At 42.8% G+C, this 17,240-nt stretch overlaps 2 protein-coding genes across 4 annotated transcripts in view; one reads left to right on the forward strand and one right to left on the reverse strand.

Moving 5' to 3' along the window:
* The window catches only part of EXD2 (exonuclease 3'-5' domain containing 2), a 93,568-nt gene extending 84,758 nt beyond the window's left edge, over nucleotides 1–8,810 (reverse strand). Inside the window, exon 1 of the mRNA XM_033851010.2 lies at nucleotides 8,350–8,810. The gene's annotated coding sequence lies outside the window, so the exon portion shown is untranslated. The remainder of the gene's footprint in view (nucleotides 1–8,349) is intronic.
* A 183-nt stretch (nucleotides 8,811–8,993) lies between these two features.
* DCAF5 (DDB1 and CUL4 associated factor 5) overlaps nucleotides 8,994–17,240 on the forward strand; it is a 95,188-nt gene continuing 86,941 nt past the window's right edge. Inside the window, exon 1 of one of the 3 annotated variants that reach the window (XM_019922123.3) lies at nucleotides 8,994–9,135. Coding sequence is in view for 2 of the 3 variants with exons in the window: in XM_019922110.3 (XP_019777669.1) it covers nucleotides 9,966–10,194 (229 nt within the window). In the remaining variant the exon portion in view is untranslated. Of the gene's footprint in view, nucleotides 9,315–9,785; nucleotides 10,195–17,240 lie in introns of those variants that run through there. The other 2 variants (XM_019922116.3, XM_019922110.3) reach the window with 2 other exon arrangements.

Consider the following 17,240-nt stretch of genomic DNA (forward strand, 5'->3'; position numbering starts at 1 on the left):
TCACCGCAATGAGAAAAGCCTCTGCACTGCAACAAAGAGAAGCCCCTGCTCGCGGCAACTAGAGAAAGCCCGTGCATAGCAACGAAGATCCAACACAGCCCAAAGTAAAATATAAATAAATTAATGTAAAAAAAACAACAACCATGAAATAGAGACACACATGTAGAGAACAAATGTATGGACACCAAGGGGGGAAAGAGCGGGGGATGAATTGGGAGATTGGGATTGACATATATACACTAATATGTATAAAATAGATAACTAATGAGAACCTGCTGTATAGCACAGGGAACTCTACTTCACTTCGCTCTACAGTAGAAACTAATCCAACATTGTAAAACAACCATATGCCAATTAAAAAAAAAATGGTGAAGGGATTTGACCAGGTGATTTCTGAGATCCCATGGGCTTTATCATTTTGTGATTTGAATAATGATTATCTTTCAGCAAGCTCATACTTCCAGCTCCAACTTCAGTGGGATCTATACTATAGTCAAGAATACTGGTGATACTATTTACATCTTGAGTTCATGTGGTTTGTTCAGAAGGGAGGGGAAACAAGTTTATAAATACATGCTGTGATCAGTTCATTTTCCAGGAGCCTGTCCTTGATTACCACTGAACCCACAACGACAATTTATATTTGACATCTTTATCAAAGAATCTTCTTGCTTCTCCTTCGGTGTATTTTACTTTGGGGAAGGGGCATTGCCCAATTTTATTTTCTAAATGGTGTTTAGCAGACTGAAGATGCTCAATAAACATTATATATCCATGGAACCATCTCTGGAAAAGAAATCTTGGCTGTGTGACTACATACCCAGTGCAATAAACAATAACTGTTTTAACCCATTCACCAGGGGGGTAATTCATGTGGAAACCTAAAATTAAAAATCAGTGAAAACAGCTGGCTCATGATGATTTTGTCAAGAAAACTTCAAATATACAAAACCCAGATGGCTGGCATAGAACAGCACAGAAGATACCACTGAGTAAATATCAAATGAATAATCCTGGCCATTGAGAATTTCTGTTCACTTTCACTCCATAAAGGTTATTTCAAAGTGGATTTCTTTATTCATCATGAAGAATTATGCATGGAAACTGACAAAAGATTAATCTCCAATATTTACAAGCAGCTCATGCAGCTCAATATCAAAAAAAAACAAAGAACCCAATCCAAAAATGGGCAGAAGACCTAAACAGACATTTCTCCAAAGAAGATATACAGATTGCCAACAAACACATGAAAGAATGCTCAACATCACTAATCATTAGAGAAATGCAAATCAAAACTACAATGAGGTATCACCTCACACCAGTCAGAATGGCCATCGTCAAAAAATCTACAAACAGTAAATGCTGGAGAGGGTGTGGAGAAAAGGGAACCCTCTTGCACTGTTGGTGGGAATGTAAATTGATACAGCCACTATGGAGAACAGTATGGAGGTTCCTTAAAAAACTAAAAATAGAACTTCAATATGACTCAGCAATCCCACTACTGGGCATATACCCTGAGAAAACCAGAGTTCAAAAACAGTCATGTACCACAATGTTCATTGCAGCTCTCTTTACAATAGCCAGGACATGGAAGCAACCTAAGTGTCCATCGACAGACTAATGGATAAAGAAGATGTGGCATATATACACAATGGAATATTACTCAGCCATAAAAAGAAATGAAATTGAGTTATTTGTAGTGAGGTGGATGGACCTAGAGTCTGTCATACAGAGTGAAGTAAGTCAGAAAGAGAAAAACAAATACCGTATGTTAATACATATATACGGAATCTAAAAAAAAAAAAAAAAAAGGTTATGCAGAACCTAGGGACAGGACAGGAATAAAAACGCAGACATAGAGAATGGACTTGAGGACACGGGGAGGGGGAAGGGTAAGCTGGGATGACGTGAGAGAGTGGCATGGACTTATATGCACTACTAAATGTAAAATAGATAGCTAGTGGGAAGCAGCTGCATAGCACAGGGAGATCAGCTCAGTGCTTTGTGACCACCTAGAGGGGTGGGATAGGGAGGGTGGGAGGGAGGGAGATGCAAGAGGGAGGAGATATGGGGATATATGTATATGTACAGCTGATTCACTTTGTTATAAAGCAGAAACTAACACACCATTGTAAAGCAATTATACTCCAATAAAGATGTTAAAAAATTTTTTCAAAAGACGAATTATGCATGGAAAACTTGAACGAAATGTCTGGAAAGTAAGTTGGATTGTGATTTGAAAATTCTAGTAACAAATGATACTCTGACTTTAATTACTGAATTCAATTACTTCACAGACTGGAAACTCACTTCAAGACCTGTGAAAAATGCCCCTTTTAAAAAATGTATTAGAGGGAATTCCCTGGCGGTCCAGTGCTTACAGGGGGCACAGGTTCTATCCCCGGTCGGGGAACTAAAATCCCGCAAGCCACACGGTGTGGACAAAAAAAAAAAAAAGATATTAGAAATTAATAACAGAAGGAATTTTAGAAAGTTCACAGTATGTGGAAATTAAACAATATATTCTTAACTAATGGGAGAAATCACAAGGGAAATCAGAAAATACCTTGAGATGAATGAAAACACACAACATACAAAAACTTATAGGATGCAGCTAACACAGTGCTTAGGAAGAAATTAATAGCTGTGAATATCTATATTACAAAGAAAGATCTCAAATCAGTAACATAACCTTCCAATTTAAGAAATTAGAAAAAGACTAAACCCAAAGCAAGCAGAGGGAAGGAAATAAAGACTAGAGCAGAAATAAATAAAATAGAGAAGCAAAAAACAATAAAGAGAATAAACAAAAACCAAAAGTTTGTTCTTTGAAAATATCAACAAAATTGACAAGACAGCTGGACTGACCAAGAAAATAGAGAAGACTCAAATTACTAAAATCAGGAATGAAAGAGGTGCTATTACAACTTTACAGAAATAAAAAGAATTATAAGGGAATACTATCAACATGCCAACAAATTAGATAAGCAATATGAATTCCTAGAAACACCCAAACTACCAAAACTGAATCAAGAAGAAATAGAAAATCTGAATAGAACTATAACAAGAGATTGAACCAGTAATCAAAACCTTCCCACAAAGAAAAGCCCAGGCCAGGCAACTTCCCTAGTGAATCCTACCAAATGTTTAAAGAAGAATTAGCACTAATCCTTCACAAACTTTTCCAAAAAATAGCCGATGGACTTCCATCTCATTTTATAAGGCCAGTATTACCCTGATACCAAAACCAAAGACATCACAAGAAAACTGAAAACAAACATTTCTATGAATATAGTCACAAAAATCCTCAACAAAACACTAGCAAAGTGAATCCAGCAACATATAAAAACGATTAAACACCATGACCAAGTAGAATTTATCTCAGGAATGTAAGATTGGTTTAACATATGAAAATCATATTAATAAAGGACAAAAACCATATGATCATCTCAGCATACAAAGAAAAAGCATTTGACAAAATCCAACATCCTTTCATGATAAAAACATTCTACGACTAGGAATAAAAAGGAAGTTCTGCAACCTGATAACAGAATCACATAAAATCCACAGCCTACACAATATTTAATGGTGACTAATATTAGGAACAAGACAAGATGTCTGCTCTTACTACTTCTATTGAACACTGTATTAGAGGTTCTAGCCAAGGCAATTAGATAAAAAAAAAGAGAAATAAACGGAACGTGGATTGAAAAGGAAGATGTAAAAGTATTTCTATTAGCCCATGACATGATTTTGTACATAAAAGTTTTAAGAAACCTACCTACCAATTAGAACTAATAAATGAGTTAAGTAAATTTGCAGGATACAAGGTCAATATACAAAAATCTATTGTGTATCTATACACTAGCAATTTTTTAAAATTAATTTATCTTTGGTTGCATTGGGTCTTTGTTGCTGCGCATAGGCTTTCTCTAGTTGCGGCGAGCGTGGGCTACTCTTTGTTGTGGTGCACGGGCTTCTCATTGAGGTGACTTCTCTTGTTGCAGAGCATGGGGTCTAGGCACGTGGGCTTCAGTAGTTGTGGTACGCGGGCTCTGCATTGTGGTGCCTGGGCTTAGTTGTTCCGCGGCATGTGGTATCTTCCCAGACCAGGGCTCTAACCCATGTTCCTTGCATTGACAGGCGGATTCTTAACCACTGCGCCACCAGGGAAGCCCATACACTAGCAACTCAATGAAGGAAAGAACAGTCTTTTTAAAAAATGGTGTTGGGATGATTAGATGTCCACATGGAAAGGAATAAAGTTGGACCATTACCTCATACTATATACAAAAATTAACTCAAAATGGATCATAGACCTAAATGTAAGAGTTAAGACTATAAAGCTCTTAGAAGTACTACAGGAGTAAATCTCTGTAACTTTGCATTAGGTGGGTTTCTCAGACATGGCACCAAAAGTACAAGTAACAAAAGAAAAAATATGTAATTAGACCTTAACAAAATTTTTAAACTTTTGTGATTCAAAGGATACAATCAAGAAAATGAAAAGACAACTCACAATATGAGAAAACATATATAAAGATTATAATCTGATAAGGGACTTGTGTCTAAAGTATGTAAAGAACTCTTACAACTCAGCAATAAAAGGACAAATAATTTTTAAATGGGCAAAGGAGCTGAATAGACATTTCTCCAAAGAAGATATACAACTGGCCAATAAGCACATGAAAATATGCTCAACATCAAAGGCCATCACAGAATTGCAAATCAAAACCATAATGGGAAACCATTTCACCCACTTGTATGGCTATAATTAAAAAAAAAAAAGATAGGCAATAACAGGCATTGGCAAGGATATGAAAAAACTGGAACCATGTTACGTTGCTGGTGGAAACGTAAAATGGTCAGTTGCTTTGGAAAACAGTGTGGAAGTTCCTCACAAAGTTAAACATAGAGTTACCATATAACCCAGCAATTCCACTACTAGGTATATATACCCAAGATAAATGAAAACATGTCCACACAAAAATTTGTACACAAATGTTAATAGCAGCATTATTCATAATGGCGAAAAAGTGGAACCAGCCCAGATGCCTATCAACTGAAGAATGGAGAAACAAAACGTGGTATTGTCCATACAACTGAATATAATTTGGTCTAAGAAACAAATAGAGTACTGACACATGCTACAACAAATATAAACCTTGAAAACACTGTTAAATGAATGAGGCCAGACACAAAGACCACATATTATATGATTCCACCCATATGTAACGTCCAGAATAGGCAAACCCAGAGAGAGTAAATAGATTAGTGGTTGCCAGGAGCTAAGAGGAGGGAGGAATGGGGAGTGACTGCTAATGTGAATGGGGTTTCTCTTTGGGGTAATGAAAATGTTCTGAAATTAGATAGTGGTAATGGTTGCACCACTTTGTGAATATACTAAAAAGCCATTGAATTGTGAACTTTAAAAACGTGAATTTTATGGTATATCAATTATATCTAATAAAATTATTATTATCATTTTTAAAAATTTATTTATTTTAGGCTGCACTGGATCTTCGTTGCTGCATGCAGGCTTTCTCTAGTTGCGGCAAGTGGGGGCTACTCTTCGTTGCGGTGCACGGGCTTCTCATTGCAGTGGCTTCTCTTGTTGTGGAGCACCGGCTACAGATGCGCGGGCTTCAGTAGTTGCAGCATGCGGGCTCAGTACTTGTGGCTTGTGGGTTCTAGAGCGCAGGCTCAGTAGTTGTGGTGCACAGGCTTAGTTGCTCCACGGCATGTGGGATCTTCCCGGACCAGGGCTCAAACCCATGTCCCCTGCATTGGCAGGCAGATTCTTAACCACTGCGCCACCAGGAAAGCCCTTAAATTATCATTTAAAAAGAATGGATGTATGTCCTATAGATCTTGTTGGAGGAATTTGCATTTAAATGGATATTTCTTTTTTTTCCCCAAATTAAAATTGACTGTTGTCTGTTTGAAATGACCAATAACTTATCCTTTAAAATGACATTACAGTTAAATTATACATATATTTGACGCATTGATCGTTGTCTAAATTAATCTCTTATCTATAAGTAGCAGTTTATTTTAAAGTTGAAAATATTTTGAAGTGAAAAATTTCTGAGATGCTAGTATCCATACATAGCCCTTAATATGCTAAAATTTAGTAAATGTGTGAGAAAGGGCTTAGCATTTTCTTAGGTTATTTTTTAAAACAAACAATTTCTAATGTTTGAACATTTCCTTAGCATCTAGTGCTTTTCAAGATTCTTTACTTTTTCTTTAGTGATATCAGGGCCAAGCAAAATAGAAGTCAAAGAGTAAATGAATTTCTGGCAATTCTATGTTTAATCAGTATTCAACTCATGGTGGAACAATTAAGCAAGACTTCCCATGTTCAGTAATTTCCATATCTTGGTTTTTCCAGAATGAATTTTCAAAACAGTGTTTCCAGGCTTTCTGAATGTGAATGTTAATATACAGAAGTTTCTTGGCCTAGGTAAGAAAAATATGAATTTTTTACTTTTTCTCCCTCTTCCTCCACATAGTCTATGTACTGGATAGATTACTCAGGAGTCCAATTTCATTTGCTATTTTTAAGCTAAGTACACTGGATTTTTTTTACAATAAATGCCTGTATCAAAAAGGCCAAGCTTATATGGTCATTGAAGTTAATTGTTTGTGTTATATCATTATGTACATTATTAGTTTGCAATAAATGACACAAGGGACTATGTCAAATTCATAATAAAAGTAAACAGCTATGGTGGGGCTTGATCTTCTGAAGTTGGGTTATATTATAGCTAGGGTTGCCAGATTTAGCAAACAAAAATACATGATGCCCAATTAAATTTGAATTTCAGATAAACAATGAATAATAATTTCAGTATATCTCAAATACTACATGGGACATATTTATGCTAAAAAATTATTCATTGTTTATCTGAAATTCATACAGAACTGGGCATCCTGCATTTTATCTGGCAACTCTAATTACATGAATAAGAGAGATTTTCTGCACTCTCCTTACAAAAAGCTGCCCAGACTAGCAGTAGGATATAAACAGACTGAGAGGTCCCTACATTTCTGTCCTGGCTGGTCACTGAACAGTTAAGGAAGTATCCAGCAAAGTCCTAGAATTGGGCTGGCTTGTGATCGGATCCTGGTCTATTTTTAGGCTGAGATAAATGGGACAGTTATTCCAGGGATTGGGGAAAAGCGAGTCATATTTAAAATTGTGGAGAAGTATGTGCTTGAGAGGGGAGGGGAGGGTGTCATATATTGTCACAGTAAAGGCCACTTCAACCACATCATTACTGTGCACATCCACCCCACCCCAGGCAAAACAAAGTAGGTATAAATGATGTCCTATTAATTGGAAGGAGCCAGAGGGCTCCCTGTTTTTGAATGTGTGGATTGAGTACGTCAAGCAAACGAACAGTGAGATGGGAAACTGGCTTTGAAATCATCTCCACTGGAATGAAGCACAGTTACCTCAAACCCAATGCATCTGACACTGATGCATTACCTTCCCCTCCTCATTCTTCCCCTTTCCCTGACTTCATTCATGTATTCAACAAATATTTGAGTGGCTACTCAGTTCCAGCATGTGCTAGCTCTGGCCATATACCCATGAGCAGAATAGGCATGGTCCCTGCTCTCAGAGAACTTACAGGGGGAACATGCTGATATAATCACGAAAATACATGTTTAATTACACATTAAGACATTGCTATGAAGAAAAGATGTTGGTTGCTATGAAGAAAAGGTGTTGGTTATAATCAAGATGGTATATCACTACTGATCTTTACGGTGCTATTATAATGAAGAAACACTATGAAGCATCCTAAGAATTAAACTTTTTAAAAGAAAGTATTACACATTTTCCTGTTTAGGGAAATAATATTCCATTAATATTCCAAGGCACTTAACACCTGTCTCCTCACTGGGGTCACCGCGGAGGCTCCCAGACGACTGTAGTGCAGCTACTTCTGGCCTGGAACGCAGCTGCTAGTTAACAGCTGTACAGCCTCAGAGCTCCACACTCAAGGCCTTGAAGAGGGGCTCACCGCACCCAATTAAATAACATATATTTCTATTTTCGAATAATGCATCTTGTGTCTTGCGGATGTACCTGGAACTAATGAACAGAGGTACTTTCTGCTTACCTGAGCTTTCTCAACTCGGTTTTGGCAATTTTCTTTTTCAGTTAAAAATTCCTCCCCCACACACACTTTTTTCCCCATATACCACTTCATCATCTAACCGATGGAACCCAGTTTAGCCTTTTTCACTGAACGGCTGGAAGAAGGGAAAATCAGGAAACTGGATGGGGCGGGGGTAGTGTCAAAACTTTCTTTGGGGGGCCCCAAGCAACCTTACCCCGAGTGTCCAGTCCTAACTCCTGGTTCCTTTCCCTTGGACAGGGCTCGGGCGGCCCAAGGATGAGGCGAACTGAGGTAGAACAACCGGAGCCTCTGCCCGCAGTCCTCCCTCCACCTCTTTGCCACCTCGGGCTGCATTTTCCGGACCGGAAAAAAAAGAGCCGGGAGCACACTCGCCGCGGCGATGGACCGCCGGCCTCTGTGGGAGGAAGGCGAGTCCGCAGCCCCGCGGCCACTTTGATCGTTGCGCGCCTCCAACTTCACAGAGTGCACCGCTCAGGGGGTGCAGCCCGGCCTCCGCCCAGAGCGACCCCGGTCCTCGCGCGGGGAGGAGCTGCGGCGGGAAAGCCGAGCCGCCGCCCGCGGTCTAGAGGCCACCCGCCCGAGTTTTTCCGGCCCTCAGCCCGCGGCGGGGGAGGAGCCGCCGCCACTCGCGTTCCCTGGCCCCCGTCGCCGCCGGCGGAAGGGCCGCGCGCTTCGCGGAAGCGCGGCCGCAGCTGAGGATCAGCTGCTGGAGGAGGCGGAGAAGGAGAAGGAGGAGCCTAGGGGAGGGGGAAGGGGAGGGAGGGGACCGTCAGGAAGCCGCGAACGCCACCGAGTGTCTGCACACCTCGCTCCGTCTGCTATGGCTGGTTAAAGAACCATCCGGATCGCAGCGCGGGGGGAGGGTCGGGTGGGGGGAGAGCGCCGGCCGCGCGTGAGGCCGAGGGAGGGGCGGCGGCGCGAGCGGCGGCGGCGGCGGTTCCAGCATGAAGAGGAGAGCTGGCCTGGGGGACAGCATGAGGTCAGTGGTGGGCTTCTTGTCCCAGCGGGGCTTGCATGGGGACCCCCTGCTCACTCAGGACTTTCAGAGGAGACGCCTGCGAGGCTGCAGAAACCTCTACAAGAAGGACCTCCTGGGCCACTTCGGCTGTGTCAATGCCATTGAATTCTCCAACAATGGAGGCCAGTGGCTGGTCTCAGGTAAATCAACCCCCTTCCCCTCCCTGCGCCTCCCGGCCCCCTTCCAACCTCCCCTTTCCGTTTTCCCTCGCCACCCTCCTCCTGCCCTCCGTCCCCACCCCCTCCCTCCTCAACCCCCCCTTCGGCGGTGGGAAGGTGGGTGTCAAATTAAAACCCTGGCGGGGGAGGGAGGGAGAGAGGGGTAGGAGAGGATGTCTTCTATAAAAAAGACCTAAAATGGTTGACAGGTCCTTAATTCGCTTTATCCCAAGTGTAAAGTGATCTCTCCTCATGACTGCGGTGGAAGTGTGGGTCGGGGAGGGGGGCGAGGTTACCGCTTGACAAAGTTTGATGGGAAACTCTTCCTCCGCGTACTTTAAAAGGTGCTGGGGGCATTTGAGCGATTTGGTGGGGGAGGAGGCCGAGGCACGCCGGAAGCCGGGGGCGGCGCGGGGGGAGCTCGAGCCCCTGTCTCCGTCGTCCCGGGAAGGGGCTTTGGGTCCGGGGGCCGGGCTGTGACAGGGCCGGCCCCCGGAGGGGTCGGGGCTGCGACTCCGAGTGAACGGAGGGGAGGTGACGAGCGGGTCCCCTTGGGCCGCCCCCTCGTCGCCCTCGGGCCCAGCGCCATCTCCTCGGGTCCTAGAGTGGCCTCTTCCGTATCTTGTTTTTCTTATGGCTTTGGGAGTGCCGAGGGCTCTGGAGGCCAAGGGGCACCGGCCTGAACTTGAATGCGCAACTTGCGAGGCAGGGGGTGGGGGGCTGGACGACCCCGGGAGACTTGTTGGCTGGAGCCCCGAGCCCGCACCCCCTTTCCCCGCGCCTGCCGTTGCAGGTGGTCTCCGCGCCTCCTCCTCCCGCCCAGCTGGGCTTGGTTGCCCCCCGGCTCCCCCTCCGGTGTTGGGTAAGTGGCGAAATCGAGGCCGGCGCTCTGGCCGGGCGGTGTAGGCCTCGCTCTCCCGGGGCTCCTAGCGACAGGCAGCTGAATCGATAGCCTATTGCTCCCGGGGAGGCCGGGGCCGGGCGGGTGGCGGCGATAGCTGCTCCGGGGGAGGTGCTCCTGCCGCCCGTGGGGGCGGTCGCCGCCGCCGCCCTCATCACGGGGGTCGCGGGCCCACGGCTGGCGAGAGGGGATGGGTTACGCTGGGGGCGGCTCCCCGAAACCCGGTTCAGGGGAGGAGGGCGAAGACGGCTGATCTGGCGTTCCCGCTCGCCTTCTGCCCTCCCAACCCCGTCCCTTTTCCTATATCGAGAGGGAGGAAGGGGGAGCCCAGCGCTGGACGTGGCGCTTCGCTTCACCCAGGCTGGTCCCCGAATGATTTTCTAATTTACGTCAGTGGGCAGCTCGCCAGAAACTTCTGGGATCATGGCAAAGCATCCGTCTTCTTCGCGAGTAACATTCGGAAGTGACACGGGGCGTGCAGTCCAGTTTGGGGGTAACAGAGATAAGACTTGTGATCATTTCATGATAAACCTTCTGGGGTTTCTCCAGAACTGACTTGACTTTTCCACTTCAGATCGTTTTCTCTTTGACTAGGTAGATTTTAGTCCTAGATCATCTCCTGAAGAAATCTAATATTCCACTTCGAGACATACCCCAAACAAAAGCTTCCTTCCCCCACAGGGCCAAAAATTCCAGGGGCAAAGATGGGGGAAGAGCTCTTTACAGAGCTCCCAGTTTTTTCCCCTGCTGCTACTTCTGTATTCATCATACTCCTGTCTACTTCCCAGACTGATATATTCCAACAGACATGTTCCCAGACACAAGTAAATGCACCCTACAGGGTGAGGGAATTTAGGGGGTGCTATTACAGACTGAGCTAATCGTGTTGATTAAATCATAAATGTAGTCATACATTGCTCAATTTAACAGGCTTTTTATTTATTTATTTTAAACATCTTTATTGGAGTTTAATTGCTTTACAATGGTGTGTTAGTTTCTGCTTTATAACAAAGTGAATCAACTATACATATATCCCCATATCTCCTCCCTCTTGCATCTCCCTCCCACCCTCCCTATCCCACCCCTCTAGGTGGTCACAAAGCACCGAGCTGATCTCCTTGTGCTATGCTGATCTCCCTGTGCTATTCGGCTGCTTCCCACTAGCTATTTTACATTTGGTAGTGTATATATGTCCATGCCACTCTTTCACTTTGTCCCAGCTTACCCTTCCCCCTCCCCGTGTCCTCAAATCTGTTCTCTACGTCTGCGACGCTTTTTAAAAGTAACAGATTTATTAAGATATAATTCACATGCCATACATTTCATCCATTTAAAGTTCATTAACACTTTTTAAATATATATATTTATTTATTTGGGCTGCGCCGAGCCCCAGTTGCCACCTCTAGTTCCCCGACCAGGGATGAACCCGGCCCCCTGCATTGGGATGGTGGAGTCTTACCCACTGGACCACCAGGGAAGTCCCCATTAACACTTTTTTAAAGATGCTAAAAAGTTGCCTCCATTTTCTACCAGTTAATCCTTGTGTAGTACCTTCCCCCATGAACCCAATTTTCTCTAGACTTGACCAGTTCATTTCCTTTATCTTAATTTTAGTCTGTAGAGGAGCAGGGTCCTTTCCACAGGCAGGCTCTGGTAAACCTTCTGGTTCTAGGCATTCATTTCCTCTTTTCTAGGCCTGAGTTGCCCATCTCCATCAGTACTTCCTGGGTTCCAACTTTCTTTGCCCCTTACTTCTCCTCCTTCCCGGCACACTTCCTCTAGCTTAGTTCTTCCTGTTTCCTTTTTATCTACTCATGTCCTTGTTCCTAGTCTTCCAGTAGGCTTTTTCACCTGCCCCTCCAGTTTAGCTCAGCTACCGTTAGCTTTTCTTACTTGTTCCCTGAACGGTAGAATTAGCTTATTCACCATCTAGTATGAGTACAACTTATGCAACAGAAAGTTCCTCCTGTTCGCTTCAGATAAGGAAGCCCCCTCTGGGAGTCATAAATACACTTGTTAAAGCAAATTAAATTTTGTTCTGGGAAGTCCTTCAATAAGCTTCCCAAATTTAAAACTATTTAAGGTGTCTACATCTTATTTATCATTGTCCTTCTTTAGCAGTTAACACCCGAGGGGAGGAGCACATGGTATTTTGAGGCTAATGCTATCAATCCCTAATGTTTCACCAAAAATGTGGTGGGAGGCCAGACTGTAGGATGGTAATGAGATTACTTTTATACATTTTGTTGTAGTGCTTGTATCTTGTCTGGATTGGTTAAAGCTCTTGAAAGTGGTGATTAAAGTGAAAGTTTGTTCCACAGAAAAGGAGATCAGACTGTGGTTACCAGAGGAGGGGGCGGGGGAGTTGGGCCGGTGGCAGGGGAATTGGATGAAGGCAAGTCAGAAGGTACAAACTTCCAGTTATAAGACAAACAGGTACTAGGGATGAAATGTATAATGTACAACATGATAAATATCATTAACACTGCTGTATGTTATATATGAAAGTTAAGAGAGTAAATCCTTCGAGTTCTTATCACAAGAAAATTTTTCTATTTCTGTAATTTTGTATCTATATGATAGAGTGAATTCACTAAACTTATTGGGATTATCATTTCATGATGTATGTAAGCCAAATCATTACACTGTACACCTTAAACTTATACAGTGCTGTATGTCAATTATATATCAAAACTGGAAGAAAAACAGTTTTTTAAAATGATAGATTGTTCATAGTTTGCTCACTGTTTTCATTTTCTAATTGTTTGGGCAGGCTCACGTTTCTTGTAACTGATACACTATTTGGGTTTTTTTGTTTTGTTTTTGTCTTTTTTTGTTCTTTTAATTTTATTTATTTATTTAGCTGCACAGCTCGGCCTATGGGATCTTAGTTCTCGGATCAAGGATTGAACCCGGGGCAGTGAAAGTGTCGAGTCCTAACTACTGAACTGCCCGGGAATTCCCTGACACACACTATTTGATAGAATTAACTTAGACCTAGGCCAAAAATAATATTTGCATGATTCCTATGGCCTTATAAAAATGCTGTTTGTTAAGGATACATCATTGCTTTTTTGTTCTAATAGCTAGCCCCTTTTCCAGGGCACAATGAGGCCAGCAGATATTAAGAGTAAAGCAGAGAAAACCAGGAAGGAGAAAAGGTGCTCAGCTGGGAAGTGAGTGTGTGACAGCAACAAGTGGGAGGATGTTTTTTTGACATTTTGAAATACAGAAGTATTTTAACCTAAAAAGTATTTTTCTTTTTTTTTTTTTGCGGTACGCGGGCCTCTCCCTGTTGTGGCCTCTCCCGCTGCGGAGCACAGGCTCAGCGGCCATGGCTCACGGGCCCAGCCGCTCTGCGGCATGTGGGATCTTCCCGGACCGGGGCACGAACCCATGTCCCCTGCATCGGCAGGCGGACTCTCAACCACTGCGCCACCAGGGAAGCCCTAAAAAGTATTTTTCTTTATTGCTGAAAGGGGCATTACTGTGATATCATGTAAGACAGTGTGGTATAGCATACACATGGTTAAAATCACTGCTGTGTCATTTAATGTGTAACTTTAGTCAAGCTGCTAAGCCTCTCTTTCCTGATTTAAGCAATGGGAATACCAGCACCCACCTGAAGGGCTGTTGTGACAGCTACATTAGGCAAAGTTTAGATTGGGTACTGAACAGAGTTCCCAGCCTTTCAGAAAAAATGCTGAGTTTGTTTTCTTTCCCCTTTGTACTTATAACTTGTGGTTTCATTATTAGCTGGTACTTGTTCTTACAGTGATGGTAATGGACATGTGCAAATGGGGCAGACAGGATAGTTTTGTGATTTTTTTGATGTGGAATGAGGAGGCACAATATGGTGGGGAAAGAGCCTGGGATTTGGTGTCACGTGGTATGTTGGAGGCTCTACCAATCACAGATTGTACGAATTTAGGCAAGTTCCTTCATTCCTCATCAGTAAACGGGATTAACAAATTGCCCTCACTACCTAACAATGAGGTCTGTTCAATGAAATGTCATGTGTGAAGGTACTTTGTGAACTATATGGGTTTGAGTGAACATTATTCTATAAAGGACAGCTTATGCCTGATGCAGTCTTATCTTAGAATATTTATGGGTGTTAGTTCTTTGAGAGATAAGGAACAACATTAAGTGCTACTTACAAGAGATTGTAACACCATCAAGGAGGTTATGCTAGTACACATATTTAAGGGATAGCCTGGGTTTACCTTTTAAGTCTTTGGTTGCATCTGATTCTTTCTTTAAATTGCCTCCATTGTCTCCTCTTAGGTTTCTCCTTTTCCCCAGAATGGAAATATGTTTGCTTAAAAGTCTTTTTATTTTCTCTTGGGGAAGGAAATGAACATCTTCTTGCATTCTGACTGCTAGACCAATCAGAATGTAGCTCTGGGGGAATTCCCTGGCAGTCCAGTGGTTAGGACTCAGCGCTTTCACTGCGGGGGTCAGGTTCAGTCCCTGGTTGGGAACTAAGATCCCACAAGCTGTGAGGCACAGTCAAAAAAAAGAGTGTAGCTCTGTATATATAACTCTCTGCTTTCTTATATCTTATAAATGGTTTTGGTAAATAGAATCTTAGCGGTAAATAAAAATATTCAGCTCTTTGGGATAAGAGTTGCTGTAATATTATTTACCCTGAATTGATGTTTAAGGCATTGGAACTTGTAGCACTAGCAGATTAATAGCCCATAGTGTGAATTTTTGAGTTACAGTGAGAGATTATGATTTCTTTTTTAATGCTTATGACTAAATGTAGAAAAAGCACCCTCAGAAGCTTTTCAGATAGCATCAGCAACTATACTGTTTCAGAGTGTTAATTAAGTAGGAGTTGTGAATGGGGAGAGGCATTAAATTACTTGGGCATAATATTTATAATTGGACTCACTATTTAGTCCTATTTCTATTTCATATGGGTCTCCCATATTCTTATGGGATATAAGTATCCACAGTTATATAGAGAGATTAAGAGTCATATAATAAGGACAGTGATGCATCTCACAGGGTTGTGGTGAGGATTGAATGAAATAACACCTGTAAAGTTTTTAGCACAAGGGCCTAGACCATGCTGTTGCTCTGGTTGCTACTGCTGCTGCAACTGTTGCTACTGTAACAGTAGTAACACGGAGGCCCGCGTACCACAAAAAAAAAAAAAAAAAAAAGCTTTTGTAGTACGTACGTTTTTGGCTTTTTTTTTTTGCGGTACGCGGGCCTCTCACTGTTGTGGCCTCTCCCATTGCGGAGCACAGGCTCCGGATGCCCAGGCTCAGCGGCCATGGCTCACGGGCCCAGCCGCTCCGCGGCATGTGGGATCTTCCCGGACCGGGGCACGAACCCGTGTCCCCTGCATTGGCAGGCGGACTCTCAACCACTGCCCCACCAGGGAAGCCCAGTACATACATTTTGACATGGTGATTAGGGAATCAATTCTTGGATTTTCTTCTGGACTTTTCTGTTTACTGACAATGCATTGCTGTGAAGGTGTTAAATTTTATTCTTTGGTCTATTTATTAGTTCAACAAATAGCTTTTTTGTGGTTTTTTTTGCGGCACGCGGGCCTCTCACTGTTGTGACCTCTCCCGTTGCGGAGCACAAGCTCCAGACGCGTAGGCTCTGTAGTTGTGGCTCACGGGCCCAGTTGCTCCGCGGCATGTGGGATCTTCCCAGACCAGGGCTCGATCCCGTGTCCCCTGCATCGGCAGGCGGACTCTCAACCACTGCGCCACCAGGGAGGCCCCAGCAGGGGCCTCTTATGTTATCCATTTTATACATATTAGTGTATATATGTCCATTTTATACATATTAGTGTATATATATATATTAGTGTATATATGTCAATCCCAATCTCCCAATTCATCACACCACCAACCCCCACCCCTGCCACTTTCCCCCCTTGGTGTCCATACGTTTGTTCTCTACATCTGTGACTCTATTTCTGCCCTGCAAACCGGTTCATCTGTACCATTTTTCTAGGTTCCACATATATGAGTTAATATACGATATTTGTTTTTCTCTTTCTGACTTACTTCACTCTGCATGACAGACTCTAGATCCACCCACATCTCAACAAATGACCCAATTTCGTTTCATTTTATGGCTAAGTAATATTCCATTGTATATATGTACCACAGCTTCTTTATCCATTCATCTGTTAATGGACACTTAGGTTGCTTTCATGACCTGGCTATTGTACATAGTGCTGCAGTGAACATTGGGGTGCATGTGTCTTTTTGAATTATGGTTTTTTCTGGGTGTATACCCAGTAATGGGATTGCTGGGTTGTATGGTAGTTCTCTTTTTAGTTTTTTTAAGGAACCTCCATACTGTTCTCCATAGTGGCTGTATCAGTTTACATTCCCACCAACAGTGCAAGAGGGTTCCCTTTCTCCAAACCCTCTCCAGCATTTGTTGTTTGTAGATTTTCTGATGATGCCCCTTCTAACTGGTGTGAGGTGGTACCTCATTGTACTTTTGATTTGCATTTCTCTAATAATCAGTAATGTTGAGCAGTTTTTCATGTGCTTCTTGGCCATCTGTATGTCTTCTTTGGAGAAATGTCTATTTAGGTTTTCTGCCCATTTTTCGATAGGGTTGTTTGTTTTTTTAATGTTGAGCTGCATGAGCTGTTTATATATTTTGGAGATTAATCCTTTGTCTGCTGATTCATTTGCAAATATTTTCTCCCATTCTGAGGGTTGTCTTTTTGTCTTGTTTGTAGTTTCCTTTGCTTTGCAAAAGCTTTTAAGTTTCATTACGTCCCATTTGTTTGCTTTTATTTCCGTTACTCTAGGAGGTGGATCAAAAAAGATCTTGCTGTGATTTATGTCAAAGAGTGTTCTTCCTATGTTTTTCTCTAAGAGTTTTATAGTGTCCAGTCTTACATTTAGGTCTCTAATCCATTTTGACTTTATTTTTATGTATGGTGTTATGGAGTGTTCTAATTTCATTCTTTTACATGTAGCTGTCCAGTTTTCCCAGCACCACTTATTGAAGAG

Source organism: Tursiops truncatus, chromosome 2 (genome assembly GCF_011762595.2).
Source record: "Tursiops truncatus isolate mTurTru1 chromosome 2, mTurTru1.mat.Y, whole genome shotgun sequence".
NCBI classification, from domain to species: Eukaryota; Metazoa; Chordata; class Mammalia; order Artiodactyla; family Delphinidae; genus Tursiops; species Tursiops truncatus.